The 19969-nt window shown below is 36.6% G+C and overlaps 1 protein-coding gene across 1 annotated transcript in view; it reads left to right on the top strand.

The window, feature by feature from the left end:
- LOC147635821 (uncharacterized) overlaps positions 1-12273 on the top strand; it is a 30804-nt gene extending 18531 nt beyond the window's left edge. Inside the window, exon 3 of the mRNA XM_086802027.1 lies at positions 12147-12273. Within this exon, the coding sequence (XP_086658153.1) occupies positions 12147-12273 (127 nt within the window). The remainder of the gene's footprint in view (positions 1-12146) is intronic.
- Positions 12274-19969: the final 7696 nt, after the last annotated feature.

The following is a 19969-nucleotide window of genomic DNA, read 5'->3' as shown; positions in this document are numbered from 1 at the left end:
CGGCGACCCAGAGCCCGAGCACTGTATGGTCAGCACCCTCTAGGATCCTTTGCAGGTGACCTAGCGCTTCACTCATAGGCCGCTTCCTTAGTCCCTCATCCACCGTACCGGAAGCTCACGATTTGAACCGAGGCTGGTCAAGACCTCAGTTGACCTTGCTACGCGAGACGTCCTCCATTGACTCTCCGTCAGCAGTTGCAACTTATCAGTTAGGTCTCCATGACCTTAATCCACAAGACGGTCAAAATGCTTCCCCAGCATTCTTGACATAAAACAGTCATTTACAAACAGTCACAAAATACAGTTTCTATATCGAACTCTCGTCTTTCCACATTCTGCCTCCTCAATCCACATTACTTAATCCACATTCCATTTAATGTGTATTCATTTTCATCCATTTACTCATATCAACGACACATTATTTTCCATACGCATTCACGTTCATTATTCAACATTCACCTCCATGTTCGTACATCCACATCATACCTCCAATCCCACATCCACATACATACATCCACATCCGCATTCACACATATGCATACATCCACATCTCCATGCATACATCCACATCCACATTCACATTCACATCCATACATCTACATCTACATGCATACATCCACACCTCCATGTATACATCCACATCCACATTCTCTTTCACATCCATACATCTACATCTACATGCATACATCCACATCTCCAAGTATACATCCACATCCACATTCTCATTCATATCCATACATCTACAGCTACATGCATACATCTACATCTCCAAGTATACATCCACATCCACATTCTCATTCACATCCATACATCTACATCTACATGCATACATCCACATCTCCATGTATACATCCACATCCACATTCTCATTCACATCCATACTTCTATATCTACATGTATACATCCGCATCTCCATGTATACATCCACATCCACATTCTCATTCACATCCATACTTCTACATCTACATGTATACATCCGCATCTCCATGTATACATCCACATCCACATTCTCATTCACATCCATACTTCTACATCTACATGTATACATCCGCATCCACATTCTCATTCACACCCATACATCTACCTCTACATCCACATTCACATTTATACATTCATTTTCACATTCCCATTCATATAATCACATACGCCTTCATATCTATTCTTTTACATCACATCCATTCTCGCCCTATCACAGCCCATATACATCTTATCTCATCACATACACTTCTTATCTCATCCCATACACATCTTATCACATCTTAACTCATCTTATCACATCCTAACTCATCTCATATACATCTTATCACATCTCATACACCTCTTATCACATCTCATACACCTCTTATCATATCCTAACTCATCTTATCACATCCTAACTCATCTCATAAGTATCTCATCACATCTCTTATCACATCCTATCCCTTCCCATATCTATTTATAGAATACAGGGAAATTCTTATATTGATATAAGATTTCTTTACGCATCTAATTATGCATAAATTCCATTTAAGGATACTAACACATTCGAAATAAAAATCAATCTTTTATGCATCTTCCTATGCATAAATTCATTTTAAAATGAGAATGACACTTTGAATTAAAATTCAATTTTTATGCATCTTCCTATGCATAAATTCACTTTAGATGAGAATGACACTTTTGAATTAAAATCAATCTTTTATGCATCTTCTTATGCATAGATTCAATTTAGATGAGAATGACACTTTTGAATTAAAATTAATCTTTTATGCATCCTCTTATGCATAAAATTCAAATGTGATAAAAGTAACACTTTTACAATAAAATAATCTTTTTTTTCTTGTAATATTTTTATAATAAAATAATAATATATTTATTTTTTTCACCTCTATGCACGAAATTCAATATGATAAAAGTAACATTTTTATAATAAAATAATTATTTTTTTTCCTTTATAATTTTATAATAAAATAATCATTCTTTTTTCCATACCTCTATGAAATTCAATTATGCTAAAAGTAACACTTTTATAATAAAATAATCATTTTATTTTTTTTCATACCTCTATGAAATTCATTTATGCTAAAAGTAACACTTTTATAATAAAATATTCATCTTTTATGCATACCTCTATGCATGAAATTCAATTATGCTAAAAGTAACACTTTTATAATATAATATTCATTAAAAAAAACTTGACATTAATCAATTAACCATTCACCTAGGATAGAGAATGGTTGGTTTTGTTAGAAAAGAGAGGGAAATACCTTTTTGTAATGAGGTATAACATTTTTAGAGAAGACATAAAACATAAGAACCATTAAAGCCATAAAAATAATAAAATAAGTGAAAAGAAGAATCACCAACTTACTAATGACTTTGAAAGCTTTTCTTTGGCTTAATGGTTTGAGGGTTCAACTCTTGTTTGGACAAGAGTGGCCAACCAATCTTTGGAAGAGGGAAATGTCAAAAACTAATGAATTATTAATAAATTCATAGTTCTTGGCTTGGGTGAAATAGAGTAACAATGCCTTAAACACTATATATTTTCAACAAGGGGGAGGCTTCTATTTATAGGAAAAATTGAGCTCCTAACCAAACAAATTGATTCTAGAATTTTCCAAGTCAGTTTGGTCAATTTTTGACCATTTTTAGGTCAGTTAAGCTAACTTTTTGGAACTAGACTTGAATGAGGAGAGAGGAGAGATGAAATATCTCAATTTTTGATGATAAAAAAACTCAATTTGCCCATGTGAAGTAGGCACCTCATTGAAGGCCCTCCCCTTCCTTACATATGTGTCAAAAATGGAATCATTATACTTAAAATATCTCATATTTTTAATATTGCTCATAGTTTCTTACTAATAAACCTTATACATATTCAACTCTTCATCTTATGTGAGAATTGAAGGGACTCCCCTTCCTTACATATGTGTCAAAATGGAATCATTATATCCAAAATATCTCATATTATTAAAATTACTCATAGTTTCTTATTAATAAACCTTGTACATATTCAACTCTTCACCTTATGTGAGCATTTACTCATTTTTGGGTACCTTCTTTTACAAAATTGGATTTATCTCCTCCCCACACATGGATTGATCTTATTGGTCCATGAAAACCTTAATTGGACCATAATCCAAGATTTCTGAAAATCTAGACCCTTAGGCTAAGGTCCTTTATACCCATTTCTAATTAATTCCAATTGCACATTGGAAAGTTCTTTCTGAATTTCTGTTTCAGGGGAATTTATTTTAATAATATGAGAAATTTTTCTATTTAAAAATATTCAAAATCTGAATATTCTCTCTCTAGAATATTTTCTCTCTCTATGCCAAAACAGGCAGAGACAAGATCTCTTATATTTCTGAAGAGGGAATTGATTACAGGTGAATATGCTGGACATTTTGAGAGGCTGGGGAGGAATCTTACACAATCACATCATTTTCCATCTCATCACATCTTTCCTCATTTATTCTCATCACATCTCATCCACTCGCATCAACCCATATTCACATCCCATCACAGCTCATTCATTTCACATCTATCTCAATTTACATCACATCTCATCTCATTCATTTCACATCTCATATCATTCATTCACATCCTGATTCACATGACATCTTATCTCATCCTTTCACATCACATATCATTCATTCATACTTGTCCGACTCACATCACATCTCATTCATTCCTTCACATTGACATCACATCCTTTCACATACACATACACATCCACATCCATTCTTCCACAATTCATTCTCATTACATCACATCTTATCACATCCTATTTTCATCTTATCACATCCCATACACATCTTATCGTATCCTATTTTCACCTTATCTCATCTATTCACATGCTATTCCCATTTAATAGCTTTTTCTAGGTTGATCCCGATAATGGGACTTTTTCTAAATTTTTACCAATTCCTTGGCCTAATTAAAGGTTCTTTTTTCTCGACGACTATTTTCATATTCATTCTCAATTTCTCAATTGAATTATATTCAATATTCCTCTTTTGAATAAAAGAATTCATGGGATTTACAGAAATCAATTCTACCCATATTTTCACTTTTGATAAATAATCATAAATTGAATTATACAAAAATTTTCTCTTCTTCCCATATATTTCTTGGATCTCAATTACTATGGGAATTCCTCTTTTTGCATTTAATTAATTGCATTCCAATGTCATGGGTATTCCTCTTTTATCATCAAATATTTCTCATAAAGTAATTTCATCTAAAATAAAATACCCATAAATTCAATATGCTAGGAATTTCTCTTTTTTTATCTAAATGATGGAAGTCCAAATGTCATAGGAATTCCTCTTTTAACATTTAAATATTTCTCATAGATAAAAAAAATTATCTAAAATTCATCTTTGAATTTAAATACAATACTCATTAATTCCAATATGCTAGGAATTTCTCTTTTTCCATCTAAATGGTGGAATTTCAAATGTCATAGGAATTTCTCTTTTAACATTTAAATATTTCTCATAGATAAAATAAATTTATCTAAAATTCATCTTTGAATTTAAATACAATACTCATTAATTTTAATATGCTAGGAATTTCTCTTTTTCCATCTAAATGATGGAATTCCAAATGTCATCGGAATTCCTCTTTTAACATTTAAATATTTCTCATAGATAAAATAAATTTATCTAAATTTCATCTTTGAATTTAAATACAATACATAAAAATTAAATTTTTCATGAGTATAATGAGAATCATTCAAATTAATCTAGGATGATTAATCCTAGAATATGGTAGGAAGTCCTCTTTTCATAATATAAATGAAAAGATTTTTATATTTATTTTTTTAGAAATTTTACCATAGCTTCGCTGCTATTACTGATAATTCTCAATAAATTTGAAAGAATAAAGTTTAGTATTATTCATGTGACTAGAATAACCACTAATTGGATCATTATCCAATTATGGATTGATTCTTAATTTTACCACAAATTTAATAGTATAAAAGTATTAAAAAGCCATTATTTTGGCCTCCAATTAGACAAGCATAGAAATTACGTTTAGATTAGAGAAATGCTTCATGAAGCTTCATTCGAATTGAGAATAGGTCATAGGAATGACCATTCTTTGGGGGAGAGAGAGAAATGCTTAAAAACCATTATAAATTAAGCATAAATAAAAATTTATGTATTTCTTCATTACAATACATTAAAGAACTTCAATAGTATTCAAAAGCCATTCAATTTAATGCTTCTCAAGCTCGAGAGGGGTTGAGAAAAGAAACATTTGGAGATTTAAGAAAAAGAAGACAATAATCCACACTTTATCTCCTAAATTACTGGATTCTTTGATCACAGTAGAGGCCCCCAACCAATCAATTGGTTTGGTATGTTAATGAAGTCTCCAAGGAAGATTGAAGAGAGAGAGAAGCTCCATCTCTTCAATTTGTAGAGGATTTTTAGAGGATAATAGAAAATATCATTATTTGAGTATAATACTGGCATGGTATAGTTCTCATATTTTTTTACAAAGGACTAAGGATCTATTTATAGGTGAGGGAGGCCTCTAACCAAGTCCAACTAGTTTCTAGAATTTTCCAAGTTCAGTTTGGCTGAATTTGGACAAGATTTGGACCTAGTTTGGCTCCCTTTTGATTTGGTTTGATCTAGGAGAGAGGAGAGACAAAAATATCACAATATTTTTGAGTTTAAAACTCCACCACACATGTGAAATAGGTGCCTCCTTGAAGAGCTCCCTTCTCCTTACCAAGGTGTCAAAATTGAATCATTATACCCAAAATATCTCATTTTTTTAGTAATACTCATAGTTTTTTACTAATAAACCTTGTCCTTAGTCAACTCTTCATCTTATGTGAGCATTTACTCATTTTTGGGGGTTTTTCTTTTATAAATTAGATTTATCTCCTCCCCACACTTGGATTGATCCTATGGGTCCATAGGAATCTTAATTGGACCATAATCCAAAAATTTTTAAAAATCTAGACCCTTAGGCTAAGGTCCTTTATACTTCTTTTCAATTAATTCCAAATGCACATTGGAAAGTTCATTTTAGACACTAGGAGGATTTTTATATCCAAAAATATCTCAATTTTGGACTATCTCCATTTAGACATTTTCTCTCTCTAGGTCAAAATAGGGTAAAACAGAATCTTTCTTTTATTTCAAAGAGAGAAATAATTACAAGATCATAAGGGGAGGTTCTTACACCTGTACGCCTCAAAAGCTGGAGGGAGGAATCTTACAATCAGGACCTTTTCGAGTGTTCGAAATCACACCTCAAGGGTCAGTTAGAATTGAAACAATTGAGGGCGTACAAATGGAGGGTTTCGTCAATGGAAGCAAGCTTTAAAAATATTTTAGACCATTGACCCAAGAGATGCTCGTGCAAGATCATCTTTTAAAATAACGGAAGGAGCTCGCAAAAGAAAAAATTAAGCAAGCTCAGGAAGAAGCTCAGGCAAGAGATGCCAATGCCAAATAGATACTCTAGAAGAGGGTACTGTATGTGAACATGGCTTCACTAACCCTCCTTGATGAGGATCAACTCGACCCTGAGCCAGCACGACTCAGGGTGAAAGTCTCTACGACTAAAAGTCATACGACAAGCATTGCATTAATAGATACGGGATCAAATCATAATCTGATCTCATATGAGACGTGGGTAGCGCTAGACAAACAACACCTTGAGGCCACCAATGCATAAGTACAAAGTGTGCACTTGTCAACTACGAAAGCTTAGGGATTTCTAAGTGTTAATGTTTTCATAAAAAATAATCCCTTGGTTGGGAAGGTTTTTGTTATGCCTGCAGGATCTATGGAGGAAGAAATGATCCTAGGAGACGATCTTGGATTTGCACCAGTAATTGTAATATCCAATGGGAAAAGAGAACGACACAACTGAACGAGGGAAATAATGTCATTTATGTGCCCATATGGAGCCCAATAAACAAAGGGAAGCAAGCTATGATTGAGGATATGGAAACACCAAGGACGGTAACAGCAGCTCACGTATCAGAGAAGACATCAACCCCACAATCCATACGCAAAAAAAAAAAGCCAAAGTCACTAGGTACTCAGCAATCAGTGCCTAAGGGTCAACTCAAAAACCAGCTATACAATGATGCAAAGGGAGTGATCAAGGAATTAGGGAAAAAAGTTCAAAGTACATACAAGGGACAGAGATTGCCTTCAAATGTTAGCCAGAAATATTCCAAATGAAACCCCACTCCACAAGGTACTCATAAGAAATGCACAAGGCTATTACCATGGCAATACAACAATATGGATGCCCAAATCCCACCCAAAGCCCAAATCCCACCCAAAGCCCATTGTTGCAAATACCTTCAGAAACAAAGAAAGGGACAGCAATAAGAGCAACCAAAACCAAATCTCGGCTAAAACAAATGCTAGGAATACACAAACATTGGTGTGGAGAAAGAAGCCAAGTCAATAGGATGAACTAAAGAAAACAAACCCACCACTTGTATCCACCACAATAGAGGAGCTAGGCAATGTTATTGAGAAGAAAAAAGAAAAGGTGCAAAAAATGGACACAGATACAAATCCCAATCAACAAGATTCAGTAGAAGCACTCTTCAGTTAGATGGAGGGAAAGATCAAGCACTCTCACACCGAGTTAAAATGATTGCAACAACAAATGCCCAGAAGTGCCAAAGTACCACCTTGGTTCCCATGGCAATAAACAAAAGGAAGTACAAAGGTATCCATTACTCAAACGTGGATACAAGGTAAAAACTGGTTAAAATGAAAAAATGATCATTCACTTCATTCAAACAACTTTTGATTGCATAATTGAGTGTTTGAGCATGAAAGGAATGTAGGGTATCAACCTTGCACGCACTTTTTACAAAATAGTTCACGTCGTGAACTGGTACAAAATAGTTCACGTTGTGAACTGGTTCCAAATGGTTCACGTCGTGTAGTCCAAACAATTCACGTCGTGAACCAGTTCTCAATGGTTCACGTTGTGAAACGATCACTTTTTCTTCAACCAATCATGGGAAGCCACATGGCATACTTCATTAAGGAAGTCGCCCACCACTCCTACGACCGCGTCATAAAATCAAATTTCTTTTCCTTTTCGTGCATTATGCGTTTGTCATTCTGCATCATGTGCGACCCCCAAGCTTGCATCTCCACGCCTTTGATTTCCGACTGATCATCTGCCTGTGCAATCGACATATCCAAGTTAAGGTGGGAGCTTGTGCCTTGCCTTCGCGTTTTCTTTCTGTTTTTTTGGTTCTTTTCTTCTTGAACATAATTGAAATTGCATGATAGGAAATTCATACAAGGAGTTTATTTAATTACATAAGTGTGTTTGATTGCTTTCCTTGTCTGCATAAACCTACATTCTCATCGTTTCACAAAACCCCACAATCACGTTTGTAACTCACACCCTGCACTCTCACGGTACTACATTTTCGCAAAATCTGATTGCTGTATACAAGTATTTTGTTCCTTTGACCTAAACATGACATAAAACTACACTCACCAATTAACTCTCAAAACAGGGTATATGCACAAATAGTTTCACAAGATTACACCTTGCAATTTCACGAAAAACAGTTTCACGGGATTACACCCTGCACTTTCACGCTTTTAGACTATTTCAAGGTTTTAGACTGTTTCACAAAAAATAGTCTCACGGGTTTCACACCCTACACTTTCACAGTTTTAGCCCATCTCACGACTTTAACCTATCTCCCGAAAAGACTGTTTCATGGGTTAAACCATCTCACGGTTTTAGCCCATCTCATGGAGTTAACATCTCACGGAAATATTGTTTCACGACTTTAACCTATTTCATGAAAAACAGTCTCATGAGTTTCATACCATCGGTACATAAACATGCACTCTCACAATGTGCACCTTCTCGCCTATAAATTTATACCTCCTTAATTGCTCACACCACTAACACACTTCTCATAAAATATAACCTTACACATACTTCAAAAAAGAAGAAGAAGAAGAAGAAGAAGAGAAAACAACGAGGCATGTCACATGCTCTCACCAGTCATCAGACTGACCTTCTTCTCATTCTTACATATGTCGACCTCAGCTACCTGTGACCTAGAAGCCAAGGAAACTTCGGCACAGTAACACAAGATAGTGCAACTGGATCATGAGTTAGCAGAAAGAAGAAAAGACCCACAAGAGGCCCAAAATTAAGTTATTTAGGTCAGTATGCATAGGCGTTCTATGGTTCCATCATTAGCAAAAGGAAGTCCGAACTACTTATGGAAAGATAGCTCTGCAGTACCATAACCTTAGTGCTGCAGATCTTAGAGGATGCAGAGGTCAAAGACAAACTAGAGAAAGTTGGTGGCCTAGAGCGAATGGCTGAATGTCTCCCCCGAACCATCGATACAGAATTGTGTGCGGAGTACCTCAAGTCCTGAGATAAGGCCACTAAGAGGGGAAAGGTGACTAAAGTAGATGGAACCACAAAATAGGTATTACTCTCAGAATATTTGATACGGGAGGCTCTCCAATCACCACCACCTCTTAAAATACACTCTCACAAAATTACGAGAAGATGCTCCTAGACGTCATGCTAAAGAAAAGTTCTTACAACTCCAACAAGGCTGAGTATGACAACATCAGAGATGAGGTGACAGAAAAAGCATGCAGAGCCATGTCCCTCATAATGCAAGGAAAGCGTGGACAGATACAATAGGGTTCCCCTTAACAGAGTAGCCAAAGTACATGAAGAAAAAGAGGATTACTGGGCATGGTATATCCATCAAGAAATGGAGAATTATCTGAAGGCACACCAATCAAAGGTATGCAATCCGTACTTGATTGCAAAGATGCTGAATCATATAGCACAACGGCCTCTTCCACATCCAGAACAAGAAGAACAAATGCAGCAGGCAACACAGATAATACCACCATCACTTACCTCTGAAGAGCTGTAAAAAGGACAAGCCTTATTGATGGACACAAAGGAAATCATGAAGGAGCTCAAGAAATGCAGAAGGAAGAAAACTAAAGGAAAGATGAGGGGAATGATGCCTGATGTTGTAGAGGAAACACAAAGACTAGAGGCCGAGCTAGCCCAAGAGATAGAATCTTACTAGGAAGTACTAGGGTAGCGAGAAGCAACAACTTTCAGCTTATCAGCACCTCCAAAGGGGACGGCAACAAAGACACATCAACAAACCCCACCTCCAAGTCCGACAAAATTGATTTTCAAAAACCTTTCCCCTCTTTGGAATTCAACCACATCAGATACACCTGCTTCCGCTGAGCTGCATAAAGAGACTCAACAGGAAAAATTGCCAGAAGAAGAGCACCAAAGCCAAGAAGAAGCCACATCATTACAAGGAGGACTCCCCGAAGAACGATTGGATACAAGAAAGCGAAAAAGAATTGAGGAGACACCAAGCCCCAGCAAAAGACAACATTTGGATGATGCAGAGGGGATTCCAGAGACGTTTTTCCTTCATAACCTAGATTACAAGAAATTCCTTCATGAGACTATGGAAGGCTTGGACGGTCTCTTATAGTTGCCGCACTCTGGATTGGAAGGAGAAGCGGGAACAAGTGCTTCTCTTTGGGAACAAGAATAGAGGGTGTGGTGAAGCCATCTCCTGACCACTCATATGCTTCATGACAGAAATACAACACTATGGAAGCAATTCCAGGATGCAACCAATCAAGTTCAAACACTCCAAACGCATTTAACAATAGCAGAAGCAACACACAGAGATGTAATTTTAAAAAGCTTAAAGGCTGTCGAGGAGCAGGAGGTAAGATATCAAACACTTGAAAGTAATAATCTTGTTCTCAGCCAAACTTTGGTATAAAGAATTAAGGACAATACAGACTTGAAAGCACAACTGGAGCAGGCAAAAGAACATATTCAAAGAGAAGTGCACACAACAAGGAACAAGCAAGCATCCGGGCGGCTCAACAACTACATGAGTTCTAGAATACATTCCAAGCTAAGGAAGAAGAACTACAAGGAAGCTTGAAATCAAGCTAAGGAAGAAGAACTACAAGGAAGAAGAACTACAAGGAAGCTTGAAATCAATATCTGTAGCCCGTAAGGATGCTGATCAAAGAGTGCTCCAACTTCAACAAGAAAGAGAACAAATAAATAAAGAAAATGTAGAAAAAGTACGAGCACTAAATGAGACCATCAATACCCAAAACTTGGAGATGCTGAAGTTGATAGACACACACAAAGAGGAAATGCTACAAATTACTCAGCAACTCCAAGCTAGTCAAGCCTTGGCCCCATTGAAAGGCTTCAAAAGATTTTAGAGGCTCAAGAAATGGAAGCTGCGGCCAGACAGACGAGCACAGGAGGCGGCCACAAGACTTCAACAAGAAAGAGAACAAATAAATAAAGAAAATGTAGAAAAAGTACGAGCACTAAATGAGACCATCAATACCCAAAACTTGGAGATGCAGAAGTTGATGGACACACACAAAGAGGAAATGCTACAAATTACTCAGCAACTCCAAGCTAGTCAAGCCTTGGCCCCATGAAAGGCTTCAAAAGATTTTAGAGGTCAAGAAATGGAAGCTGTGGCCAGACGAGCACAGGAGGCGGCCACAAGACGTTTTGAAGAATTGAATGCCGCAAGAAAGGTGCAAGAATCTCAGATCTTCTCACCACCACCAAGGATTCTTGGATACAAGAATTGGAGCGTCAACTGGCAATCCGGGAATGTAGTGAAAGACCAAAGCCTACCGACGAGTTGCGACTACTTCTTGAGCGAGCCTCAGAGATAGGTTCATTTCTAGTAACTCCTCGAGCCCCTCCTCAAACTTTGACTCTCTTTTTGTCTACACTAACACTCTCTTTACTACAATATAATATCAATCCATCTGATGATTTGAACCTAGGAGAATTAACACTTATTAAACAAAATACAAACGTGGTGTTGACCCTACTATAATCATGGGGATTTTTCGAGGGGACCTAGTGTGCTGACTGATCCAAAAGATATTTTCTTCTATCAATCCATCTGATGATTTGAGCCTAGGAGAATTAACACTTATTAAACAAAATACAGAGCGTGGTGTTGACCCTACTATAATCATGGGAATTTTTCGAGGGGACCTAGTGCTTACTGATCCAAAAGATATTTTGTTCTATCCATTACACCCCATTATGCTCAACCTTCATAGTTGGTGTCGGGTGTTACAAAACTCAGACATCCTAGAAAACAGTGTCGACAAATTAGACCTGTTTGTTCCAGATGATGATATTCCTGATAGACTGGCCAATTACGAGGTTGTAGCTCGCAGTTACTAGTGGATCATAAGTCATGGGTGGTTAGAAGTATATAATATTCACCAACATTTAAATCTCTGTGAGTCAACACACTATATCATGCTTTTGGCATTCTTAAACTATATCAGAATATCCACAAACATCTAGAAGCCATGCTGACTATCGTACTTTATAATTTTGATAAAATACATATTGAATATCCTACCATATCTTCGGAGGATATCATTGAGCTACAAGAATTTATGAAGCTCAACAAACCCAGCCACCCACCCCCTAGTTCCGGAGAGGGTCAAGAGGAAGCATTAAGTTCATCACCTAATCCAATTTACCCTCTGTATTTTCAAATGTCGGAAGTAAATTACTTAATCCATACCCAAGTGCTCCTCCTACTAACAAATCTTAGGCCGATTGTATATTTTCTAGACTTCTTGCCTCAACCTTTAGATTTTCTCACTAACACTCTCACCCCCAAGGAGTTGCCGGCACCCAACCCATCTCCACCACAGCCAACTCAAGAGGTTAGTCACACTCTATCACAAGATACTCTTGAGCCATTTACTGGTAATACTATTCTTGAGTCTTTGTCTACTCTACAGAATACGAGGGTTTAATCAGAGCAGGGAATGCTCTACTCAAGCCAAAGTTAATGTTCAAAGTGTTAATGCAAATAACACCTTTTGAACCTACTCGACGGATCCTGCCAGAGGCCTATTATGATGTTACTCCAACGAAGCAGCCATATATACTATACCCTCTCCAAGCACCAAAGCCGGAATTAGAAAATCAAAATTATTACATTCATGATCAGTTATTACTGCTTTCGCAGGTGGAGAAAGGCAAATCCAGTCCATACATGAGGGGGATATACAACCATTGTTATCACAGATGATGCCAACCCCAAACTGGAAGATTTTGGTATACAGCTAGCATGGAGGAAAGAGTATTTGACTATCCCAAGATACTCTTGAGCCATTTACTGATAATACTATTCTTGAGTCTTTGTCTACTCTGCAGAATACGAGGGTTTAATCAGAGCAGGGAATGCTCTACTCAAGCCAAAGTTAATGTTCAAAGTGTTAATGCAAATAGCACCTTTTGAACCTACTTGGCGGATCCTGCCAAAGGCCTATTCTGATGTTACTCCAACGAAGCAGCCATATATACCTCTCCAAGCACCAAAGCCGGAATTAGAAGAGTTATTGCCCTAGCTAGAGAACGCACATTATGGTCAAATGTGGCACGACATACAAAGCTGGCAAACCTGTACTTGGCATATCTACTTGAAATCAGAATTATTACATTCATGATCAGTTATTACTGCTTTCGCAGGTGGAGAAAGGCAAATCCAATCCATACATGAGGGGGATATATAGCCATTGTTGTCATAGATGATGCCAACCCGAAACTGGAAGATTTTGGTATACAGCTAGCATGGAGGAAGGAGTATTTGACTATCCCAAGATACTCTTGAGCCATTTGCTGATAATACTATTCTTGAGTCTTTGTCTCTACAGAATACGAGGGTTTAATCAGAGCAGGGAATGCTCTACTCAAGCCAAAGTTAATGTTCAAAGTGAATGCAAATAACACCTTTTGAACCTACTCGGCGGATCCTGCCAGAGGCCTATTCTGATGTTACTCCAACGAAGCAGCCATATATACTATACCCTCTCCAAGCACCAAAGCCAGAATTAGAAGAGTTATTGCCCTTGGCTGGAGAGCGCACATTATGGTCAAATGTGGCACGACATACAAAGCTGGAAAACCTGCACTTGGCATATCTACTTGAAATCAGAATTATTACATTCATGATCAGTTATTACTGCTTTCGCAGGTGGAGAAAGGCAAATCCAATCCATACATGAGGGGGATATACAGCCATTGTTGTCACAGATGATGCCAACCCCAAACTGGAAGATTTTGGTATACAGCCAGCATGGAGGAAGGAGTATTTAACTATTCCAAAATATAGTCATCAATATATGTGTGCGCCGCCAACACAGAGAGTGGACCCTTTGTATATGCCAGTAAAATGAAGGTGGACACCATTGGAATTCCAAGAGGCAAAGCAAAGGGTTTCACATGTCTACTACAACTTTCCGTTATTTTTGCCAGCAACATTTACAAATATAGCACAGCAAAGGAAGCAATTGCAGACTTGGATACATGCATGGCACACATCCCGGACCTTGCCATTGTCGCCAGTGTCTGATTTTTGAAATTGATTGTGGTCCTCGTAGATCAACCTAGAGAAATATATGATGGATATAATACTGATCAACTGCAATTCGACATGAATCAAGGCCCTGGTGATGATAGAGTCATGATGTTATATTATCGTCACCTAAGGTGTCTACCCACATACATGCATGTAACATTTGAAGATATGGTTGACACTGGGTTCTAGAGATCACACTCTGCATTTAGAAGAACCCCGAAAAAGCATCAATCACGCCAGAACTTCTATCATCTCACAAGTTCGGCGACCAGGTCTTTAGACCTCGGTGACAGGTTCTAAGAGGACAGAACCTACATCAAGTAGGGGGAGATGTTAATCCCATTTTGGATTAATAAATATGCTCCTCCATTTGAGGACATTAATAAGTGTCATGCAAAGGCACTATAAAAGTTGTACATTATGAGATATTGGCCACCCAAGGCCTTAGTTAGTAAGTTTTGGGCGTCCAAGTGTGAATAAGGGCCAATTGTATATAAGGCATTTCCTCATAATGAATGGACACAATCCCCCTTTGTGCTATGAGAGTTCTTGCTTTTGTCTTGAGAGAGAGAGAGAGAGTGAGAGAGAGTACTCTAGCACATGTGCCTTCTCTATACTTGTATGCTTATATGGAGAAGTGAGAGAGAGAGTGATTGCCTTGTATGGTGGTGTAAGCAACTCTATGGTGATCGCATGGAGGTGAAGCTTGGAGGATTGGAGATTCTCAAGTGAGCTTGGAGATCTCAAGAGACACGAGCTCGAAGCATTGGTAAGTGCCCTTGGTAAGTGCCCTACGACAGTTGTGTTCTATTGCTTCTTCCAAAGGTGAATGCATAGAGTTCCTTCTTAGAGGTGTGGTAGCCCATAACACCATCATATATGTCAGATGAATTGGCATAAGCATGCTTATTGAATTCCATCATTGAATAAATAGAATCCTTTGCAAAAACGACATCCCTATTGATAATAATTTACTTAGTGAGAGGATTGTAGAGACAATAATCTTTGCTTTCAACACTATAACCAATAAAAATGCATTTCATTATCTTATTATCAAGTTTGGTTTTGCTTTGTGTTGGTACATGGGCATATGCAAATAACCAAAAACACACATGTTCAACCTTAGGTTTTCGATTAAACCAAGCCTTAGAAAGAGATAGTCTTCAAAGGTTTATTCAACACATAGGTAGTACAAAAAACTACAGCCATGAAAACACCATGTGTTCAATCTTAGGTTTTTTATTAAACCAAGCCTCATAAGAAGTGATAGTCTTCAAAGATTTAGTGGGGCACCTATTCAAACACATAGGTGGCACAAGAACTGCTTTCATCCAAAACTTATTTGGAAGTTCCTGAGAACTTTAACCATGCACCTAACCATCTCCATGAAAGTCCTTTTGTGTCTCTTAGAGCAACACCATTTTGATGTGGTACATCAGGAGTTATATACTAATGCTTAATGTCTTTTTGTGCCAAAAAATCTTTGAATGTATTGGACATATATTTCCCCTCTTTGAATGTATTGGACATATATTTTCCCTCTTTGAATGTATTGGACATATATATTTCCCCTCTTTGTCTGAAGGGAGAGTTTGAATTTTGAAGCCAGTTTTAATTTTAACCATATCAACAAAGTGTTGGAAATGAGAAAATACCTCTGATTTTTCTTTCATATGGCAAGACCAGTCGTATTTGCTATAATCATCAATGAATGTAAGAAAGTATAAGTTTCCTCCCAAAGAGAGAGTTCTCATTGAACCACACACATCACTATGTATGAGCTATAATTTGTGATTAGCTCTATCGTGGTTGCATTCTTTAGGAAAGGTTAGTGAGAAAGTTTACCAAGGATGCATCCTTCACAAACATAACTTGGTGGTGGATCAAGTTGAAGAAGATCCTATGATATTCCATGTTGCTATAAAAGCATCAAACCACTAACAGAAGTGTGGCTAAACCTAGCATGCCACCAACTGGGAATCTTTCATTGCATTAGAAGTGTTTACTAGACAAGCATCACAATTTTCTTACATGTCCAATTTGTATAAACCACTAGTGGTTAAAGATCTAATAAGCACAATCTATTTGTCATGTTCTCTATTCACAAATATTGTACCCCGCTTGCTAGAGTGTGCATAGAAGGAAGATTCATTTAAATTCCTAGAATAAAAAGTACATATTGAAGACAAAGATCCTCACCACTTGTAGTAGTGAGAACTATCTTACCAATACCTTTAATGGAGTAAGAGGCATTGTTGGCACACATAACAATGTGACCATCTTGTGTAGTCTCCATGTGTTTGACCAAACTTCATTGAGAAGTTATATGTTTAGAAACACCACCATCAAGAACCCAAATATGAGAGACAGTTGTACTAAGACATGTTTCTTGATCAAGATTATGACTGTAAATAGTCATTAGTAAGAAGTCTTGATGGATAATGACAATAGTCGAGTCATGTTTCTTGGAACTTTGATTGTCAGAAATAGAACCATTGGAACCTTTGTCAGATTCCTTTGTCTTCTTTTCCTCATTTGAAGTTTGAAGCAATTTGCAATTGCATGGTCAGGCTTCTTACAATACTAATAAGTCACTTTCTTTTCCTCATTTGAAGTTTGAAGCAATTGGCAATTGCATGGTCAGGCTTCTTACAATACTAATAAGTCACTTTCTTTAGTTGTTTGGAATCACCCTTAGTCTCAGAAGTTTTATTAGAATCGGTCTTCCATTGAAATTTCTCCTCTTTGGTCCAAAAGATTGAGGGTTTCTCTTCCCTCTGTGAAGTTAAAGTTAAAGCTTCCTTCTCTCAAGATTTGTCTTTCAAAGAACTATATTTTTTGAAACTTCCACAGAAACAAAATGAAGGCCATCTCCAAGGAAATGAAGGTTGTACATATATTTTCAAATCCCTACATCTACCATCCTAGTTGGATTGAGGTTTTCTATAAATATATAAGTTTTTAGAATAGTTAAAAGATGATTTAAATACTCACAAGCAACCTGACCCTTTGATGAATCATCTATGTAACAAAGTATTTTTAGGATGCACATGTACATGGGATGGGCCTAGGCACATGGGCTTGGGGTCATTTACATGTGGGATTAAGGAACATGGCCTTGGGACTATAAAAGGCATGTGCTTTAGGACTATTGTAGCTTTGAATCTTTGGAAGTCTTTGGACTATCATTACACTTTACTTTCCATTGTCTTTAGTGTTAATCTCTCAAGCTTTCTTTAATCTAATTTAATTAAGCTAATCCAAGGTTAATCGAAATGTTACTTTCTTTCATTGATATCAAAACTCTTGGCTTAGATCTTGATGCTTTGATTAGGAGATAATCATTTTTGGATTACCATTAATCTAATTTTTAAAATGCATTATCTTGATCATGATTAGTGTTAATCATTTTTTGAATTAATTTTTACACAGTTTTCAAATTTGTTAATTTCTTGACTTGAGAAGATTAGCAATGAAATTTATGTTAATCATTTTTAAATTTGTATTAATCACTATTTTCAAACGCCTAATCCACTTTATTGTTTGCTTTCTTGAAGTTCTTGATCTTCTTGATCTTGATTTCTTGAAATTTTTCTTGATTTTTGAAATGAGGGTTTACAAAAGTTTCAGCACCAGATTTCTTGCATTATCTTACTTAAGGAGCATTATTTTTTAAAGATTAATCCTTAGAGCTCTTATTTCCTCGAGATTAAAACCCTAGATTGCCAAATCTTTGAGTTTTTGAAAGAAAATTGCAAGAAGAGGATTGCTGTGCAAAAATTTAGTACAATTTCAAGAAAGTGTGCAGAATCTTGGTGTAGTTTCAAGAAAGTGTGCATAATCTTGGTGCAATTTCAAGAAAGTATAGAAATTTGATACAGTTTCGAGAAAGTGTGTAGAATCTTGGTGCAGTTTCGAGAAGTGTGTAGAATACAATTGTTGTGTAGATTCAAGTAGAGAGTTAAAGATTAGAGTACAAAGTATAATTCTGTTGTTGCAGATCTAACGTGCAAAACATAGCAGTTTATAGATTATGCAAAGTTTATTGTGCCGATCTTGAAGCAAAACAGCAACAGTAAGTGATTTTTGATCAAAATCTTTCTACTCTTATCACGTTCTTACAAAGAAGTTGGACAAAGATTACAAATCTGTTGCAGTAGTACAAATCTACATAGATTAGTATAAATCTTGATGTATTGCAAGTTAAGATAGCAAGAAAAGTGTTGAGAAAACACTGTTTGTAAGCACACATTCTAAACTACATCATTTTAGTACATTTTCATCAAAAAATGTATAGCATGCTGATCTATTAAGGATCTAGACATTTTGGATTACATCATTTTAGTACATTTTCATTAAGAAATGTATAATATGATGCTCAATTACAGATCTAGACATTAGTGTTATGCAAAGAGCATGTGGATAAATAATTGATATAAAAGTGTGCAAGCTTAACAATTTCAAGTGCGGAATTTCAGAAAGTTAGTTTGCTAACACTATGTTTGCAAGTATGGCTCTGCAGGGAATTGAACCCAATAATACACTGGTCTGAGCCAGTGTGCCCCATACACCACAAGGTTCTCTTAACTTGTATACAAGACTTCTTGAGTATCAAGATCTCTTGCATATTATTACAGATCTTCAATCTATAAAACTTGGTGTACAAGCAATAGAGTAGAGATTCATTGAGAAGGCAAACAATTGGTAACTTGGATCTTGGCATCATTGAGCCTTGAGTTTCCAGCTTTGCAAAACATCATCGTGTACAAGACAATGCAATATTTCTTCAAGTCATTTCCACAAGAACAGATCAAATGCAAGATGCAAATGATGTGATGCAAAACTAAAGTTTAGTATGTGCTACTCTACAAGAAGAGTTCCTTTGTGACAAAAGAAGCAACCTGTTCTCTACACAAAGAACCGAGTTGGCTTACAATACAAAGAAGATTGAATTAGGCTTAAAGACCAAGAATTTTCTTCTTTTGCTGCTACACCATCAGAGATCCAACAACCAACACAATCAAGCATCACCCCTACAGTGAACAAAACTCAAGTACATGCAAAAAATATAGTGATCTTATTGAAAGACATTTCATTATATTGATTTCTTATCAAGTGGTTGAAAGATTGGGCATTTCAAGTGAGATAAGTTTGAGGTTGCAAAGTAAACCTTCAGTGTAAGGCTTCATCAACTTGATCATTCAAGGATAACCAACCTGAGTGCCAAGTCAGTGTTCATTCAACAAGTGGTAGTAGTGCATCATTTTTCATTCTCACTAGGAATCCCCTTGGCTACGAGACACTTTGCTTGTTGAACCACACTCATCTACATTGTTACTTGGTAGTAGCCCAACGCAAGCACGATTTCAAAAAAGGCCCAGCCAAGGGCTTATCGCCTTGTTTTCTTGAAGGCTCACTCAAGGCTTCATTGCTTTGTTCTTTGAAGGCTCCTATGGGTAATTTTGACTTTTCTCAGAGCACCTATGGCTCATTTTGCAT

The sequence above is a fragment of the Cibotium barometz genome, chromosome 8, assembly GCF_041138505.1.
Source record: "Cibotium barometz isolate CiBa-2024 chromosome 8, ASM4113850v1, whole genome shotgun sequence".
Lineage (NCBI taxonomy): Eukaryota > Viridiplantae > Streptophyta > Polypodiopsida > Cyatheales > Cibotiaceae > Cibotium > Cibotium barometz.
This window is presented reverse-complemented; position numbering and strand designations above follow the sequence as displayed.